Genomic DNA, 21612 nt, shown 5'->3' with positions numbered 1-21612 from the left:
ACTAGTCGTCTGCATCTTCTAACTGAATCTTCGAACATGTGTCACTAAAAGGGTGGAAGATTTTGGGGTGAGAACAAACCACACGTTCTCAGTAGGGAATGGAAATGCCGTAAAAGTAATGAATTTAATGCAAATAATTAACTTTACTCAATAAAACTATTTTGTTAACCCTTTGAAAATACTTTTATTTCTACTTTAGATAAATAATTACTTTTCTTTAAATTTCTAAACTCAAAATAAATTTTAAATATAAAACTAGTCACATTTTCTATCTCTCAGCCACATAGTTAATCCTTAGTCAAATGTCAACTCGTAATCACTTTAATACACTCACAAACAAATAGTGCAAGCAAGAGATTCAATTCAATGTACAAGCAAGTCACAACAAGACAAACAATACAATCACAAAGTAATAAAACAGGCAAGCGCAATCAAATGCAAATGCGCAATCAATATGATGCATGTCTATCCCTAACGCAGGCCATGAGCTCATGTGTCGGTTGCCTACCCGCTCCCGACATTACCCGGGCACAAGTCTCAGATATGGTTTTCCAGATGCATCAGTGTGCTTATAAGTCGTACGGCCAGGCCGCATCAGTGTGACTTTAAGTCGTACGGCTAGGCCGCATCAGTGTGACTTTCCAAATCAATAAGCGTACATCTGGAAAACAGTTCTCAGTGTGTGGGCGTCCCCACTTTACATTTGGCACTAAGGCTCAAACAATGTCACATCTGCTCTCCTGTGGCAGACACTTCATTAATTAATATATTCTTTAAATCCTTGTTCTCTGCTCTCCTGTGGTAGAGATTCCTTTTCTTAATAAACCGAGCTCAAATCTTTACTTAAAACAAAATCTCTCCTTAAAAGATTGGGTTTAAAACATTATATTTTTCTTAATAAATCAAACTTTAAAATAGAATAAATTTTTTCTTAACTAAATATATTTTAAATAATTTAATTTTCCAAAACTAAATCTTTTAAAATATATGAATTTAGTGTCCAATTCTATCTTTTCAATTTATTCCTATTACTATAATTCAAAAATATTCGGTTATTCTCTAACCAATTTTTATAATTACTAAAATTTGTATATCAATATTTATTTATTTATTTTTAAGATTTTAATTTCTTTAATTCTAAAAGTATTGAATATTTTTTATTTTACTTATAATGTAATTAATAATATTTTATTTTATTTAATATCTAATAAATTTAGACTCTGATTTTTTTTTGCCATAATTAAATTGGCATAATCCCTTTAATTAATTGGTAATTTTAATTTCTGTCGTAATAATATTTTTTCGTAACATCATACTTAGATATTTTTATTTAATTTATACTGATAATAATATTTTATTTTATTTAATACCTAATAAATTAAAGAAAAAATATGAGTTTGATGCCCTTTTTTTTTTCATAATGGGTGCTCATTCTTTCTTTTCATTTTAATCGTTGCCACTATAATCTAAAACAAATGCAGTTATTCGGTACTGGATTCGATGGTCCCAGAATGTTTAAACTATTAAATGGTCTCATAATAAAACATGTTTTTTAAATTTTTTAATAACTGCTAAATAGTCTTTTTTTAATTTTAATTACAAATTAATTTTTTATATATTATTTAATTTTAAATTCGTGTCTTTTAATAATTTTTATCTAAAATTAATTTGAAGAATATAATCCAAACAATATTTAATTTACTACAATATATTTTTATATAAAAATTTGCTAAACATAAATTATGCTAATCCTAACTCACTTTTAATCAACATCAATTTTTTCATCTATACACTTCAATCTAAATATACACTTAAGTTGTAATATTTTTTTTTTTACAATTTTAATTTTTTTTTGTCATGACAATTTCAATATTTAAATTAACAATTAGTATCTCCCTCAATAAAAAGAAAAATAAACTGCATACTATGTCAAACTGACCAAAAATTAACAACTCAATAAAAAAATTTTCAAAAATATATTTATAAAAAAACTCATTTATAACTCCATAGTCAATACAATCTATCATATATTTTACTCACTTTATCTTTGTTCAATAATCGAAAAACCAAACCTTAGTGTGAACCTAAATATTTTCTAAATCCTAAAAAAAAGCCCAATACCATAATCACTATCATTAACGCATTTCTCTTCATCAACTGATTAATTGTACTTAATCCTCGTACATCACACTCTGCTATTATGCAGAAATTGTTCGAGATTTTAGCAACAATCTAAACACACGTTCTTTCTTTTTTCATGCCACATACTTTCAGTACCAGTAGAAAAATTTTCCTTTCAGCACGGTAGTATAACCCTATATAGAAACCCAACTTCCTGCGTAAGAATCCTACGCCCATAACCCCCATGAAAAAATTTCTCTTCTCTTTAATAGTGTGATCATTCGAAGCATTCTTTCGGTGAACAATATTAGTCATTTTTGGTAGTCACTTCCTATCTTTTTTCCATCGTCATATTCTCCTCTTCTTCTTAACAATTTCAACTTAATTACTCAAAAATATCATATGCATTACATATAAATTTTTCTCTTGCGCCACTGTTTCATTAGAATTTGACTGTACCTCTGCATTGTATATCTTACACGGTGAATAAACATATGTAAAGATTCTCTTAAAAAAATAGCAAATTTATTTATTTATATTTTTTATTTAATCTATGCTATAAATAGTAATTTTTTATTTTATTTAATACCTAATAAATTTAGACTCTAATTTTCAAAAATTATTTTTAATATAGTTTAATTAAAATATTTTCATAGTATAATTGACAACTTTAATTTTTCTCATAATCAACAGTGCCTTGTCAAGCTTTATCTCCATCAAGTAATGTTTTTAGTCTATAATTTGTATCTCAAAAAAAAAATATGTTAATATATTAAAAAGATAAATATTTATTTATTTTTAAAATTCTAATTTTTTTATTATAAAAGTTTTGGACATTTTTTATTTAATTTATGCTATAAATAGTAATGTTTTATTTTATTTAATACATAATAAATTTAGACAACGATAAAAATATATATGTGTATCTAATATATTTGACCATTCACACATATATTAAATCGTATTAATACAAAATTAAAGAAGGGTGTAAAATTTTCTTTTACGAAAAGAATTTAATAATAAACTTTTTTAAAATATATACAAATAAAAATTAAGAATCAAGAATTAAGAATTACGTCAAACAATTCCATTTTTTTTAAAATTAAATCAATGATCTTAAAAATTAAGAATTACTGAAAAAAAGTTATTTCAGTTTATTTTATATTATTTTATTAATAACAGATAAAAAAACCATCATAGTTAATTAAAAAATAGTTGACTGAAAATATTTATCATATTTTATATATCATAATATCATTATTAAAATATGTATAAGTACTTAAAGTAGTGAGATGATAATTTTTTTTTATTACTTGAATGTAAATGACAATAGCATATTTGAATATAAATAACAATAGTATAGAGATCTAGATAAAATTGGACACTCATATTACATCAGCAAAATCCGCTAATTTTGCGGTGCAAATTCGGTGGACTCCAAATCATAATTAGACTTGCCTTTTTTAGCGGGTCGACCTGATGGTTCAACGCGTTTTACCCAAGGTTCGGAAAACCGGACCGGTCATCAAACCGCTCTAGCTACTGGTTCACTGGTTCATTGGTTCAATCGGTCTAACCGGTGGTTCAACCGAAAAAACCGTTTTAAAATAAAATAATAAATAAATTATAAATAAACATGCTAAAATATAATTAATTAATTATAATATAACATAAATATTAAAATAGTTTTCAAATTTAAAAAACTATATTAAATGTCATCAATCAAATTCATATAATCTTATTAATATGTTGATGGTGGTGGTGTCTTCTGAGGCATCAATGTCTCCTCATCCAGCCCCTCCAATTTCTTCGACTAAAGCCAGCAATTAGAAAACAAAGCCAGCAATTAGAAAACACTAAAGCAATTAGAAAACACTAAACCTTCACCTAGCAATTACAAACAAAGCTAGCAGCGGTTTTTCAGCGGTTTTCTATCCAACGGTTATTAAAGGAGGACCGGACCGCTTACATCACCGGTTCACGGTTAAACCGGTCGAACCGGCCGGTCCGGTCCGATTTTCAAAACCTTGGTTTTACCACATCTAATTTTTTGTGACAAAAGTTGATCCAGATATAACATACTTATCCAAATTTGCATGTATAATAGTATATTAACTTAGCAGATTAGATTGGGACTAAAATAAAGAAGAAAAATATAACATAAAATATCAATAATAAAGATTAAAATATATATTTTCTTTCAAATTCCAACTCAAATTTAATAGTAAAAAGAATAAAATTTTAAAAAAATAAGAGAACAATTTGGGACTTTAAGAAAGAAAATAATTATTAGTAATGTCATTCTATAAATATTACTTAAAAACTTAAAAGTGTCTTAAAAATATTTATTAAAAAATTAAAAACTTTTTATTTTTTAAATATTTATTAGTCAAAATCACATTATTTCATAATTTTTTAAAATTAATCAATGATGAATCTTAAATATAAAAATAATTTAAATATATATCCAATTATATATTATTAAGACAGTAAAAATTATTTATTTATATTTACTGTGTGAATAATTATAAAGAAGACAAAAAAATAAACTATTTTATCTTTTTATTTTTTTACTATTTGTAAAAAAATGAAGGTCTTTTTAAATTTATATTTTGACCTAACACATTTAAAACATGAAAACAAAGATAAATATTTATGACATTTAAGTAAAATTTATTTTTTTTAAAAATTAACATGTATTTTATTTTATATATAATTTTTTTGAATTTTATCTATTAATTTTTTAGAATTATTATTTTTCAATAAGATAGATATATATTTATTGTGTACTTTTATAATTTAGTATTTTAAATGTCTTTCATTTTTTATTGACTTTATTTTAACAAAAAAAATGATATATGTAAGGTCCCATATCGATTGGGGAGGGGAACGAAGCATGCCTTATAAGGGTGTGGATACCTCTTCCTAATATGACGCATTTTGACGAGTGAGTGTGGGGGGTTTCGGCTATCATCCTTATCATCAAAGACAAAACCGTGAGGCCTTGTGTGCTAAAGTTGATAATATCGTGCTAGCGGGTGGTCTGGGCTGTTACAGATGCGTGAGCTACTGTTTCCTACAAAACTGGATTTTTGTGTTTTAAACCAGATTTTAGACTTCTAAACCTCTATTTTTCTCCTTTTAGTCATAAAGTATAATACTAAACCTAGTAGCTAGTTGAAGCTAGGGAATTGAGGTAACTTAGGAAGGAAGAAAAGGGTAAACGTGATGAATTATAAGAGAATGGTGTGAAAGCTAAATGCATACATGTTGCTATGGCTATAAAGAACGAATGTAAGGAAATGATGATGATAAATGATGAGATTTGGGGATGACTGTATGTGGCCAAAATGGTCGATATGACAAGTTGAGGATGGAAGTTTCCTCTCTTGTCGTGATGTAGATGTGGGGAAGGTGGAAAGGCACTCTCCTTCGTATTTTTTTCCCACATTCTTCTCTGGTTGCAAGGTGGAAAGGCACACTCCTTCGATGTGGAAAGGCACTCTCCTTCGTGAAACCTCCAGAAGAAGGTGGAAAGGCACTTTCCTTCGTTTTTGATCCTCCTGGAGATGCGCAACCTAGAGACCAATGTTTGGGTTAGCCACCAGATGTGTCAGGTTCTGGCAAAGTAACCGACACGTGAGCTCACGGTTAGTAGGATAGACATTCATCATATACATTTTGTTTGCTTGTTTGCTATACCTTATTTGGGATTGCCTAACTGAATATATATTGATAATTGTGATCATTGCTACTTGCACTATTTGTCTCCTACCTGTGTTTGCAATTGCCTGTTTGTCTGTATTTGTAAATTCACTGGAGATGGAGGAACAGAGGAAGGGTGGACAGGTTGGGTGTTAAGATAGAGTTTAAGTTGAGTTTAGAATTCCTTAGACACCTATCCTTTTTTCGATTTCTGTTTAGTAATTTTTAGCTTTATAATCTGAGTATCGGTGTTCTAGGATTGCCTCTGGCATTCCCAGGACCTCATACATTATGCGCGTGGCACCTTTACCATGCTGAGAATCTCTGGTTCTCATCCTATACTGTCTTGTTGTTTTTAGATGCAGGTCGAGCAGCACCTTGGTAGGCATCTGAAGTTTCTGCAGCGAAGTGGTTTACTTTGAAGTCTCCTTTTGTTACTTTGATGTATATATATGTATATTTTCTCCTCTTAGATGAAAGAATAATTTGTTTATGTACCTCTTAGAGGTTTTATGGAGAACTAGGGCACCTGAACATGTTCTTTTGGGTTATTATTATGTATATATATATATACGTATATGTTCTCCGGCCAACCTTGGCTTCGCAGGCTGAGTTAGGAGCTTGTTATTTTGTACTATTGGCCCTCTACTCGTGTCATCTGTATATATATGTTATTGAACTTTAGTTTTCTTCTCACGCAAGTAACCACGTTTTCTGAGGGTTGCGCTTTTTGATTTTGCGATTTTGTTTTACCTATCTTTCAAGACTCCTAGTATATTATCTCTTTTTCATTGTTATTATTATATATATTTTACTTTTAGAGGTTGTAATACCTTACCGCCTCATCTTTATGACTTAAGTATAAGACTCTGTGTGGTAAGATGTTACAATATAAATAAAGTTAGGACAATATTAAAATGATAGAAAATATTTAATTAACAAAATGAAGTCTGAATAATATAATTAAAAAAATAAATAAAATTATCTTAAATAAAAATAATAGAAAAATTGTTGAATAGGCACGATAGTATTTATTGAGCCACTAGTTTCTATGTAAATCGAATTCACCAAATACGAATTAGCTTCTCTAGTGTTAAATCGAATTAATCTTATTCGAATTAGTAGAATAAATGAGAACTCGAAATTAATAACTTCGATTTACAAAGTTATCCTACTAATTTGAATCACATTGATTCGATTTAATACCAAAAAAGATAATTCAAATTTCATGAATTCGATTTACATAAAAATATAAACGAGAAATGCACATAATATTTTTTTATTTAGGATTTTCATATAATATTTAAATTTGTTTAGTTTATTAATTATATTTATCCTATAAAAAAAATGAGACTCACTTACATGTTCCTACTTGTGCTTTTCACCACATAATACTGTGTCCATCTTAAAAAAAAAATAAACAAGGAAACACATTAATAAAGATGAATTTAAACGACACAAAATATAACAATTAATTTCAAATCAAATTTTAATTATTTATAATAAAAAAATAATAAATTATTCAATATTCACTTCTCATGAAATGTGGGTTTTCAACGTCTACTTCAACAATATATTAGCACTAATAATAGACTTCCCTATTATTTCGAAATACATTAAAACACAATAATAACATAATTTTTTAATATCTAAAATCATTATTTTCAAAACATGTAAATGGGTTTAATTTGTTTCTCCTTTTTTAAAAAAAAATATATTTTTTTTTACTTATGTTGTTCTAAATGGCCCAGAATGTGGCCCATCCAATTTCACTAGCCTGAACAAATAATACAGTGATCGACTCACATTAGGACAAATTAGACGTTATCATGGTTAATTAATGAATATAAATGGATCAACCAGTTTGATTCCACCCTGATTCATATTGTGTTATGCACACAAAGATTTATATCCATCAAATCTAATCATTTCATTTATTTTACTCATAAAATGGACGATGATTAAATTTGGTATAGCTTAGTTCCAACAAAGTGAAATGAAACTGGTGAAAACTTTCCAAATCTATATATATAGCTTAGTTCCAATAAAGTGAAATGGAATTGGTGAAAACTTTTGAAATATATATATATATATATATATATATATATATATATATATATATATATTAGGAAGATGTTCAGGTATGACAGTTTAGGGAGCGGAACGTGATGTTCCATCAATTTAAACCACACATATATATTATAAATAAATTTGAGGGGTTAAGATTGTGGAAAGTTGTTTTGAATATACACCAAAAATAGGATTGCTCATTGGGTATGCAACGGGTGGAGCAGTTGAGAAGCCCACAGACACAGATAATCTCACACTTGTGTTCCCTTGCAACTAAAGGCTAGGATGTGAAGGCATTAGCTGTTAGCCTAGCCATCTTGTTGATTAGCCAAACTGAATTATATTTGGACCAAGTGTGTGTGATGCAGGCCAGGTCCTATAAATTGGCCAAGGCATGTTTGAGAAGTTTGGACTGCCAAAAAATCTGGTAATGATGATAAAAATTAAAATTTATGGTAATGAGTTTATTGCGGATGATAGTATTGCGATTTAAAATTTGATAATAACTAAATTAAAAAAAAATAATATTGGAGAAGTTAAAATAATACATTTTTTCTTAGTGAATGGAATAATAAAATTTTATCAACAAAAAAATAGTAAATTATTTTTGGCTGTGAAAGAAAGTTAGGAGGCGCAAACACAAATTTGACATTAATGTGGATTTGAAACTACATGATAAAAAATTTGTTTTATCATTTATGTATTGGTTATTGCAAAAAAAAATACAAAAATAGAAGTTGAAAAGAAAACATACATACATATGTATTAATGTATGTATAAATTTATCTAGCTGTAGATTTTTTAGACTATGTCACAAGAGACGTGAATTTATTTATTTTTTTTTTTTTTGCGCTTGCTAGAGAATTTCATAAATTTTTAAAAAATATGAGTGAATTGTCGAAATTTGTGGTATTATGGATTAGTTTATTTCAATTTAATGAACGAACAAAATTCTTTCATGGGAACTAGAAACATGCGCATGTGATACATATAAATTTCCGTATTAAAAATAAATATGATTAGAGCAGAAATAAGTATTAATTTATTTAATATTTTAAAATTTATATTACTTATTAAAGTTATGATGTAATGGACGCACTCCGTATTCTATTAAAAAAAAAAGACTTGATGAATATATTTTTTTGTCTAAAAAAATTTGACCTAATAACACTAAAATTTAATCTGGTTAAACCAAAAAAATAATATTAAAATTATTTTTTAACTTTTATCACGAATAAAGAAATTAAAGTTTGTACATATTAAATAATAAAAAAATACTCATAATAAAAAAGCTTAAATTTAGTTTTTTATTGCGTTTATAAGAGTTTAGATAATTTCAATTAAGAATGGTGACAATTTTTATTTATTTATTTGTAAAGTAGTATTCATCATTTTTTAGTATAATAATTAAAAGACATAAAAAAAATTTAACAATTAAAGTTATGTAAAAAAAAGAGTTCTTTGTATTTAGATTTTTATATTTGCTTCATTTGAGAAAATAAATAAACTAACAAGTAGTTATAAATTTTTATCTTAATTGTTACATATAATAAAAAAATTTTTACTGTGTACATTAAAAAAAATTAAATAACTTATAAAATATTGATTTTTAATTTTTTATTTAATAATAATTTATTCTTTATTATTTTTTATATTTTATGTCAAATTTAAAAGTTAAAAGAGCATAAAAATTACTTTCGTAAAAATATAAAAAATTAACAACAAATAATTTCTATTCTATTTTGAAATTAAATGGACCTTTAAAAAAACCTTAAACATTTTATTATCTAGGAACATAAAAATTGAAATATGAGATATCGATAAAAGTTTAGAATTACTATAAATAGTGTTGAGAGTAAAAGAGGTACTCAACAATATAAACTTTTTTATGGGTCAATTGTAGTTGTTAAAAGTTGCTAAAATAATATTGTTCATATAATATTTTTTTTTGTGACATATAATGTTATTCTTTTAAAAACGTATAATATATTTGATATTATTTTTTATGATCATTGACAAATTTTGATAATTTGATTAACAAAAAATTTGAATAATTTATATCTTAATTATTTTTTTTTAAATCAATAAAATATGACTTAACAAGCAAGTGTGAAAAATAACAAGTATCTATATCATAGTTATATATGTAAATATCTAAATCAAGTAAAAAAATGATTCTTTTAGCAAATCTTCAATAACTAAAAAATTAACACAATTGATAGTTATGGATAAAAGTGATAAACAAAAATGTGAATTATAATAATGGTATGGTGGTAATTAATTGCGGTTGGAAAAAACTAAGTTGTGCATCATAAAAACCCTGAGACAAATGAGGAAGGTAGATCGTGTCAAGAGAAAAGCATTTCACTTATTGTGGTATGTAAATAAGAGAAGTTTAGAAGAAGTAAAAGATTTCAATCTAAACACTTTACTAGCACATAGAAACTCTGGAAATTCCTAATTATACTGATGTAACAGAAGTCAGTGGAGTGCAAGTGCATGTGATCGTACAGAGTCCAATTTGTCGCAAGAGTTTTTAACACAGTTCAATGTGACACAAACGCTCAGTAATTTTCGTGTCGAGCCAACTCTTTTTCATAGGAGTTGTATGTGCTTCCCGAACTGAGATCTTGATACAAGATTGATTCCATACCCTGTCGAGATGACCAAAAATCAGGTGAGAGACATTTATGTTTGAAATTTTAGTTACACATAACGTTAATTTAAAGGCAAACTGCTAATGTAATTGATCTAAACTCTGTAAATAAATTTGAAAAAGAGTTCACTTGAAAGTATTCGAAAAAGTGTATATATATAAAGCACATAAAATTCGACTTCTATAATGCTTTTTCATTTTGTCTTGAACATTAATAAAAATTTCTCATTCTGAGAATATATATTTAGTGTTAGGTATTTATGTCTGTGTTTAAAAAATTTTGACGTCAGTTTTGTTAATAACAAAACTAGGAGATATGTTTATTTTCGAGTCCTGCTAGGGAGCCAATGGAATATTTGTACAATGTGTACAATGGGATATTTATTTGGCCCAATATGAGTTAAAAAATGAACATCACTTATACTATCCAGAATAATCATCGCTAGGGAGCCAATAGAATATTTGTACAATATGTACAATGGGCTATTTATTTGACCCAATATGAGTTAAAAAATAAACATCACCCATACTATCCAGAATAACCATCGGGTACTAGGGATAATAAACATCTCATGTCATGAAACCACTCATCCCAAAAGTTTAAGCTAATTTTGGGGTAAATCTAGAGTTCTGATACCATGTCATGAAACCACTCATCCCAAAAGCTTAAGCTGATGGAAAAAGGTAACACTAATGGTTATATCTCTAATACTGAATCGGACATCCATAAACCTCCATTGTACACATTGTACAACTATTCTATTGGCTCTCTATACTTTCTCTTTTCTTAAAGAGGAGATTTAATTAGTAATTATTTGTTTTATATTCTGTACTAATTTTTTTGGTGTTATAAATTAATAGCCTTATGTTATATTGTGAATAGGTTTAACCTAAAAAAAAATCAAATTTTTTGTTGAGTTGCACGTAACTTGAAAGAGATGTGTCACACTGAATAGTGAGGTTGCTGTGATGTATGTGTTTTGTGTATGACAAATGCTTAGTTGCTGCATCAAAGAATATGGGTTAGTTTGATATGTATTATCTGAGGGTGAAATATATTCATTTATTGTGAGTACCAGTTCTTTTTATGCACCAAAGTCGATCATTAGTGTGATGATAAAGAAGTAAAATTGTTTGATATATTTTTCTTTTTTATGAGGAAATAAGAAATTAAAATGACATTGTTTTGCAAATGAAAATACTCCAAAAAAAAAAAAATTACCTAAAAGTTAAAATTTACTGCAATGTAAAATTTATTGCAATGTAAACAAAAGAGAATGAAGAACAAACTTCAAACATAAAATTAGGAGGAATAAATTGCATGAATGGAAATTAGAATAACTAAAAAGAAGAAAATCTTTTAAAAAAGAACTCGTGCCAAACTAAAATAGTCGTTGGGGATGTTAGTGTGTGTTAATTTGAAGAAGAATTCCAACCCTTTACTCTCACCCTAAAACTCTTATTTATACAGTGTTCTAAAGATTAAAAATTACAAAGATATCTAATCATGGTGAAAGACTAGTTATATAAAATTTGTTCTACAAAGGTATAAAAATTAAAAGTATATCTAATTTTTTTTGTGCTCATTATTTTAAATCTTATTTCTGACGTTAGTTATACCCTTATAAGTTGTAGCAAGTGCAATTAAAATATCAATTAAGGCTAAGAACATATTATTTATATACTAATATTCTTTATTAAAAACATATTTTCTATAGTAATTTTTTTGGTTAAAAATTTTATATTACTGTAAATATTATCAGAAATAACCGTGACAATTAAGTAAGAGATAATAATAAATAATTATTTAATAATATACATGTAAAAATAATATTTAGTCTTCTTAAAAATAAAGAGAAAATAATTATATATTATCCTTTTATCATAGTTTAATTAATATATTTTTTACGAACTAATTAATTTACATACGTACGTATGTATATATGTATCTGTTGATGTATATTTCTCATTTATATATATATATATATATATATATATATATATATATATAGTTTTAATTTTAAACTGTAAATTTATTTCTACCTCAATTTTATGTTTATATATTTTTGTTTTTACCATTAAATTTTTTTGTATTAATCTCTGTGCTTAACCTATTTTTTTTTTCAGTTGAATGCATAAAGCCAGATTTTAAATCGAAGAATGAGAGAGGGTTGCTCTCTCCACTAATGTTAAATTTCAATCAAATCTAGTCTCATTTTTGTGGGAACCTCCGTCCTGCAAGAAGCACAGTTCAAGATGCCTCGATTTACTGCACCGTTGTCATACTTAGAGGGGACACGTTTGAAGTGATGGTGATTGTGATAGTTTAGTCTGAGAGAATAAGAGTGTATTATCACAATATAAACACCAACAGGAGGAGAAAGTTTCCCGCGACAAGTGAAGAAGCAACCTGCCACAATAAGGAATCATTGCTTGAAGAGCCCATTTAAAAATTCATTTCAAGTTGATAGGCCTTACTAGTGGAGGTTTCAGATAAAAATGTAGAGTGAAAACTTTTGTGCAGCTGTCAAAAATGAAGAACCATACTTTTTTCGGATTTTTAAATAGAATCAAACATACCTCTATAATTTAAAGAGCAAAACACCCGATTAAGCCAAGAAAATCAAAATTTTACATGAATCAGCCAATCTGAAAAAAGCTTCATCAATCAACCAAACCACATTTTTATGTAATTCGAAAGAGCTAAATTCGAACTACATTTGTATATAATTCGAATCTACTCAATTCGAATTATACTCGAAGACAATAACTTACTAATTCGAATCTACATGATTCGAATTACAAACAAGCATAATTCGAACTAGGTAACTTCGAATTACACATGTGCACGATTCTCCAAGTAATTCGAACCTAGTTGATTCGAATTACTCCCATTTTGTATCTAGTAGTAATTCGAATGGGGTTGATTCGAATTACACTAGATTTGGCTATATAAGGAGTTCGAATCCCCCTCATTCGAATCACTTTTCCATTCTCATACCCCACCAAATCCCAGAGAAAATGACCCAAATTCGCTCTGACAAAGAGTCGAGCAGAATACTCAGCCGATGGGGGACGATCCGGAAAGGCTATATCGGTTGGATGGAGTTGCTCATATAGCCGGGGTCATCAACGACGAGGTTGGTAGATAGAAAATTTTGTGCTAGTGGTTTATCCGAGTTATTGGTTTTGCATGCGATTTTAGTGGCGGTTTATGTTAGTGGTTTATCCTAGTGGTATTGCAAGTGGTTTATTTTAGAGGTTTTGCATGCGGTTATGTTGGCGGTTTATGTTAGTGGTTTTTATTAGTGGTTTTTGTTAGTGGTTTTGTATGCGGTTTTGTTGATGGTTTATGTTAGCGGTTTATGTTGGTGGTATTGGAAGTGGTTTATTTTAGAGGTTTTGCATGCGGTTTATGTTAGTGGTTTTGCATGTTCTTTTCGTAAGTGGATTTGCATGTGGTTTATGTTAGCGGTTTAAGCATGTGATTTTGCTAGTGGTTTATTATGTTAGTTTTGCATGTAGATTCCGTTAGTGGTTTCCATAAGTGGTTTCTGTTGTTAGTTGTTTTTGTTGGTGGTTTTGTAAGTGGTTCTAATAATGGGGTCCATGTGATGTGCAGCCCCAGCGATGCATCTCGAGCATGCGGTAGTAGCAGGACATGCGACTCGAAGAGCGGTACGTTTCGTACTTGCAGATGGCCGGATTATACCATCTTGCGATACTGAACGATAGATGGTTTCGGTTAGATGAGCCCCTTGTCCGTGCCTTCGTCGAGCGGTGGCGTCTGGAGACGCACAACTTCCACATGCCGTTCGGAGAGTGCACGATCACACTTCAGGACGTGGCGTACCAGTTGGGGTTGCTAGTGGACGGGCGTTATGTCAGTGGTTGCCTTACAGATTTCCAGATATACATCTAGGGTGTCCGTCCAGCTTGGGTGTGGTTCCAGGAGTTGCTTGGAGTGATTCTTCCTCCGAGCCAGGTTCAGAAGTTCACAGTAAACTCCACCTGGTTCCAGGAGACTTTTGGAGAGTGCCCCGCGGGAGCCGACGACGAGACTGTGCGCCGCTTTGCTCGTGCCTATATCATGATGTTGTTGGGCACTCAGCTGTTTGTCGACAAGTCCGGCAACCGTATTCACATCAGATGGCTACCCTACTTGGCTAGGCTTGAGGAGATGGGTGCATACAGCTGGGGGTCTGCAGCACTAGCATGGCTGTACCGGTGCATGTGCCGAGTGGCCAACAGACATGTGGTGAAGTTAGCGGGCCCATTACAGTTACTTCAGTCTTGGATCTTTTGGCGCTTTCCTAGGTTTAGGCCTGCTGGGTATGATACGTGCAGCTGGCCGTTGGCCTCGAGGTACCATTCTCGGACTCTTCTATTTCAAGTTAAATTAATTAATTCCATGTATGCTTGTAATGTTATACAATTCTGTCACACTTTTAATTAGCTAAAACACCGATGTGAGATGCAGGTGGTCAGGTTACAACCCTTCCGGTAGCGAGAAGGGACCTAGAGTGCAGATGTGGAGACTGAGGATAGACATGTTACAGGCCACGGATGTGAGTATAGTAACCGCCAATGTTTATTTAATTAATTAACCTTTATGACTTTTGAGCATTAATTGGCCTGACAATGTTGAAATATTTTTGCAATAGCCTGGGCCACCTGCACAGCCTGCCCTGGATGAGGAGGAGGATGAGATCGAGGACGAGGAGCCGCTTATCTGGAGAGGCCACAGGACACGGGTGCCCCGTCGTTGCTTCACCGGTTCGCATCTGTTCAGATGATTGGTGTATGTTGTATGACTTCATTTGATGATCAGTGTTGTATCTTAGCCACCTTTATTTATGTCTTTCATGTACGTGTACGATCCAACTTGTATTATGGTTATTTATGTTTGAGTACTTTGTTGCTTCATCGTGTTTCCGTTACTTTGAAAATGGGTTATCATTGTTTCTTTAAGTTATTAGGATATTTTCCCCATTATGTATTCATGTAATTTGTAGATGGCATTATTGCCTCGTATATTCATCAGACATTTCATGCTTCACTTCAGAAACGGAACATATTCATTAATTAATATCCCATGCAAAGTACATCGCATTAAGTTTAACAAATTTTAACACTTATCAAATACAACTAAGGAAACATATAACAATGGAATCTAAACGCCAAAGTGAAATCAACAAAGTACCAAAGCTAACAATACACCTACTGATGTCCCCCTGTATGGGTTGATCCTCTGACCTGTGGGCAACTCCGACGTGTGTGTCCGGGTTGCCGACAGAGGCCACATCTCTTAGGCCAGTTCGGATCTGTCTTGTCCATATTGGTCCGTATCCGAGTGGACCTGGGACGACCCTCCCTCGCACGCCTCTTGTTCGGGTCTGGGATCACCGTCAGCCCATCATATGGTGGCCAGAAACCCTTTGGAATGGGAGGTGTGAACCCCATCCGATACACACTGAACACCGAACTAAGATGATACACCTGGTGGACGTACGGTTGCCAAGTAAGCCGTGAGTAGGCACAGCATGCCAGGGCGTGAGGACATGGGAAATAAAGTGCCTGAAAGTATCCGCAATCGCATGTCTGATATCCAAGTGAGACCCTGTAGCTACCTAGTGAGAACGAATCAGTGGGAGTCGTCTCTGCGAAGGTGAACTCCAAGTTATCCCTGTCGTACAAAGTCACCATGAAGCACCTCGCCGTCTTCAAGTTGGCCTCGATACACTTCACCAGGTGTTGACTGAATTGTTATCCGATACCCAGCTGGGCCTCAGCTTCCCTCCCCTTGCAGACAAATAGTTTGGCCAACCTTCCGTATGTTTCTTCACCAGCGAGCACACAGGGAGGTTTCTGACCCCCTTGAGGATTGAGTTAACACACTCAGAGATATTTGTCGTCATGTGCCCGAATCTCCGACCCTCATCACAATGCAGTGTCCACAAGGAATACTCAATCCGGTTTGCCCACTCATACATGGCAGGGTCTTCAGACCGCAGAATATCAAACCAGTAATCGAACTCTACCTCGGTCTTAGCATATGCTGCATTCACAAGAAGCCTCCTTGCGTCTTTGCCCTTGAAGGTTAGGGCGAAATTTGCTGCTACATGTGGAATACAGAATGCACGGTATGCAGCTGAAGGTAGCCATCCTCCGTCGAGAGCCTCAAGCGCGGCCTTGATGCCATTATGCCTGTCCGATATAACCAGCAGACTCGGCTGCGGTGTCACGTGCTGACGCAGGTGGGAGAGAAAGAAGGACCAGGACTCGGCATTCTCACCCTCGACTAGTGCGAATGCAACAGGCAGAATGTTGGAGTTCCCGTCCTGTGCAATCGCGACAAGCAACGTTCCCCCATACTTGCCATACAGATGGGTGCCATCAATACTAACCAATGGCTTGCAATGACGGAATGCCTCGATACATGGTAGGAACGTCCAGAACAGTCGGTGAAAATAAGCTTGAGACTCGTCCAGTTGTCCCCCAACTCGAACAGGGCTCGTTCTAAGGATTGCAATAGTACCAGGCATCGTCTGCTGAACTCCTAACACCCACCTAGGGAGCTTGTTGTACGACTCATCCCAGTCACCATAGATGAGGGCAACAGCCTTCTGCTTCGCCAACCAGACCCTCCTGTACGTCGGCCTAAACCCAAAGTGTGCAGCCGTGGCATTTAGGAGCACCTTGATGCTGACGGATGCATCAGCCCTAACCATTGGCATAATGAATGCCGAGATCACATGATAATCCAAACTCCTGTGATCGCTGGAGATGGAGGTCGCAAGACACGTATGCGGTCCATTGTACCGTTTGACCTCCCAAATGCCCTTGCGCTGCCGGAGACTTAGCCAAATCAACCATGTGCACCCATTCCCAAACTCAGAACACTTGCCCACATACCAGCGATAGTCAGACTCCACTACATTGTACCCTCGGCGGATGCTGTAAGTCTTGACACTTAACAAGGCCTCATCTTTATCCTGAAATTGCTGACCAACCTGAAACTCTGTCAAACCTGCAAACCCTTCCGCATCTCTAGTGCCAAATCCAACAGGCTCCCCAGGAACCCCCTCCTGCCTCATGGCATCCAAGTCCAAAGATGAAAAATGTGGAGGGTACTGCTGTGTGCCAGAGCTAGAACCACCTCCCGCCCCTGCAGGCTCACTCGCTCCAATATCATCGCCACTGTCATCAGCAATCATATCCGGCTCCACATCATCGTCCTCTGGATCATCCAAGAATCCATCTCCAACCCCAGCCGGTGCAGCACACTGTAAAGAGGTCGGCACAAAATCCCCTATTCCCACCTCAACGCCTACACTGCCGTTGAGATCAACAGCAAACAAAGGAGAGGCGACAGGCTAGACGGGTGGCTCGTACACAGGGACGAACGAAGAAGCACCGGCAGGTCTGGAGCTAGAACCGGCTACCGTGCCTAAAGTGGGTATTCCGATTCGAACCCCCCGAGTTGGATACCATATCAACCAACTTTGCCAACAGCTCTGGTGTCCTCACTTCGGGAAACTGCCGGCGACAATGAAACATGACCTGCAAGTCCTCATCACTCCCGATCGTGAAACAATCATACTTCACGGATTCTTGGAGCACCGTGATTGGAACGCGATAGAAAAACTTCTTAACCCGTTTCACACCTTCCAGACCAAGTTTCAGCAGTACAGAGTTAACAAGGTCATCATACCTAGTCGTAGGCCTCACGATAATACAGAGAGGATCCTTATCGGTGAACTTCACACCGGAACGTGTTTTCTTCTTAATCGATTCTCTGTGGTGAACCAACACTACAAAACTCTCCTCACTAGCCATTTTACCCCCTCTAATGAGAGTAACTCACGTTCACACCATATATATACAACTCTGCTCCTTTATAATTCGAACCAGCCTGGTTCGAACTACACTTGGTGTAATTCGAATTAACCCACTTCGAATTACGTTGAATGGCGTGCATGGAAGTAGTTCGAATCAACTTGATTCGAATTACATGTTATCTAGATTCGAAGCAGGTAGGTTCGAACTACATGTAAACGTGATTTGGTTGATTGATGAATCAGATTTTGCTTTGGCTGATATGTGTAAAATTGTTCCCCCCTTGGCTTATTTATGTTTTTTGCCCTAATTAAATGTATTCACCTATAATTTTTAAATCTTTATTGATCTGCCTAATTCTTAATTTTAAAATTATGAACTGTTGTAAAGTTTAGTCTATAAATAGTAATCCTCGATCTCCATGATTTAAAATTAAAAGATATATAATCAGGAACGGTTGCATGTGTTAAGTTGTGGCTCCTACTAATAATTTAAAAAAATATAAAAAATATTTGTATAAATATATATATGTATTTCTACTAAAAAATTGTATTTTCTCTCACATTTAAAAAATACATATTAATTTTCTGTCATTTTTTTACGTATATTTTTAAAGTTTTGAAATTAAATTTTAATTTACTATTATTATTATTATTATTATTATTATTATTATTTGAAATTTATTTAAGATCTTTCTTTTATTAAATAGTCCACAACATATATAATGGGATATGAGAAATTTGGTGCATAAATTTTTTTTATAATGTCATTTATCGTACATAATTCATAAAAAAATGTTTCACTTATATTATTAATTAGAAGATAATCTATTTATATCTTGATTAGTTGCATTTACTATTATTATTATTATTATTATTTAATTTATAAAAAATTAATTAATAACTATATTATTACTTATTAATATGTTTATTCTCACTGGTTAAAATTTTTAAATCTGTCACTGTATATTTATAATAAGAAATACCAAGAACAATTATGAGATCCCTTAAATTGCATTTTTTTATATTTATACTTTTTAAACAAGTATTTCTTTGACATCGTTGTTGGTCCTATTTGTTAAGTTTTGATTTTTTTTATCTATTTTTTATTTATTTTCCTTGTATATAGTATACATATTTTTATTTAGAGTTATTTTTAATCTTCGGTAACATATATTGGCTTTTTTAAATGGAATTTGTAGTATCAGTTGTTCATATTAACCTTTTAATCATTTTTGTTATATGTTGGCTTTTTTAAATGGAATTTGTAGTAATATATATGGGCTTTTTTTAATCAGATTTTATAGAATATTATTTTTTTATTTGAGTTTGTAAAATTTTTAGTATGCATTCTTAATTTAGTTTGTATTTTATTTATTGTTATTAATTTTTATGACAATAATTATTTATTTGATTTGAAAGATCTAAGTAAATACAAAAAGAGTACTCACGAAGAATACTAAAAAAATGTTATGACCGAAAGAGTACTAAATTTTAACAACTAAATTTAAATTTTGTATAAAAGAAATTGTAGTTAAATAATACTATTATAATATGATTTTGAATGATAAATTCATATCTTTCTTTATTCATTTTTATGTACATATAAATCTAAATAATATAATCTAAACAATATTTATATGATGTTTGCTATGGTACGATGATAATTTATACGTATCGATATGTTTAAAATATGGACAAATAACAAGTCACGTGAAATTTATTTTTCACATCAACATTTAATTTTTATTTTTTTAAATATATATTATATCACCATTTTTACTAATATACCCCTTTAATTAAATAAAAATAAAAAAAATATTTTTTATTTAATTTTATAAAAAGTCTTAAACATCCTACTTTTATTTGATTAGACAAAAATATCCTTTTAAATTAACGGAATTTTAGAATTCAATTAATCCTAATTTTATAGTTTCAAATAATTTAAACAACAAAACAAAAACATATTAAAAAACAAAAAATCAAAATTTCTTCATCTTCTCCAATTTCTCTAATCCTTCGTGCCCCCCTCTAAGCAAAACATATCAAAAAAATAAAAAATCAATCGTTCTTCATCTTCTCCAATTACCCCTCTAAAGCAAAGCAGTGAAAATCCCAAACCAAAACCCTAGGTTCTTCGCCGCTGCCTGATTATTAATTTAATTTAATAAACCCTAGCAAAGCCCTAACACTGTCTCCCTCTTCAAATTCATTCAAACAAACACAACAGCTATCGGCTCTGCTTTTGCCACTCTTGTACTTCCACACTGCCATCCACTTTAACGCATCCTCATCTAAGTCGCCACCAATTCTGGTTGTGGTGGTTGTTGAGACGTAGTATTGATGCCACCAAGTTTCGGCTTCATGGACTGAGTCGTCATCGTCATCGTTGGGGTTCTCTCTACGGTTGCTATAGTAGTAACTTGCAAGAATAAAAGCGGTGGCCAAGATCCCCACCATGGCAATTATAAGGGGAAAAATTTGGCCTTGAATCAGCTGGTGCTGTTGAAAATCAATGGTTTGGGACTTTCATTGCTTTGCTTCAGAGGGGTAATTAGAGAAGAAGAAGAACGATCGATTTTTTGTTTCTTTGATATGTTTTGCTTAGAGGGGGCACTAATGATTAGAGAAAAGGGAGAAGATGAAGAAATTTTGATTTTTTGTTTTTTTAATATATTTTTGTTTTGTTGTTTAAATTATTTGAAACTATAAAATTAGGATTAATTGAATTCTAAAATTTCGTTAATTTAAAAGGATATTTTTGTCTAATCAAATAAAAGAAGGATGTTTAAGACTTTTTATTTAATTAAATGGGTGTATTAGTAAAAGTGGTTATAATATATATTTAAAAAAACAAAAATTAAATGTTGATGTGGAAAATAAATTCCACGTGGCTTGTTATTATTTGTCCATATTTTAAATGTATCCGTACGTATGAATTTACCATCGTACCATAGCAAACACCTATTTATATTTTTGTAATTTATTTTGATACATAATTACCAAATATAAATCACAATGGGAACATTTTTTTTCAAAAAAAAATTGTAAAATAAATTTACTCGGAACTCATATTTGTAAACTTTAACCCTAAGACCCACCCAAACCCTCTAAAACGATGTTTAGGGTGCATTACGAAACAGGGAGACCAAGCACCAAGTTTGGGCATCTGATGGGATTGATCAGAGTCTATTTTAGAAGTAACAATGCCACGTGATTGCT

At 31.7% G+C, this 21612-nt stretch overlaps 1 protein-coding gene across 1 annotated transcript; it reads right to left on the bottom strand.

Moving 5' to 3' along the window:
* Positions 1-15772: 15772 nt before the first annotated feature.
* Positions 15773-16258, bottom strand: LOC112757428 (uncharacterized). The gene has a single exon (XM_025806019.1). It carries the CDS (start codon positions 16256-16258, stop codon positions 15773-15775), a length of 486 nt encoding a protein of 161 aa, XP_025661804.1.
* Positions 16259-21612: the final 5354 nt, after the last annotated feature.

Source organism: Arachis hypogaea, chromosome 16 (assembly GCF_003086295.3).
Source record: "Arachis hypogaea cultivar Tifrunner chromosome 16, arahy.Tifrunner.gnm2.J5K5, whole genome shotgun sequence".
Taxonomy (NCBI): Eukaryota; Viridiplantae; Streptophyta; class Magnoliopsida; order Fabales; family Fabaceae; genus Arachis; species Arachis hypogaea.
The sequence above is the reverse complement of the archived record's forward strand: the minus strand, read 5'-3'. Positions and strand labels throughout refer to the sequence as shown.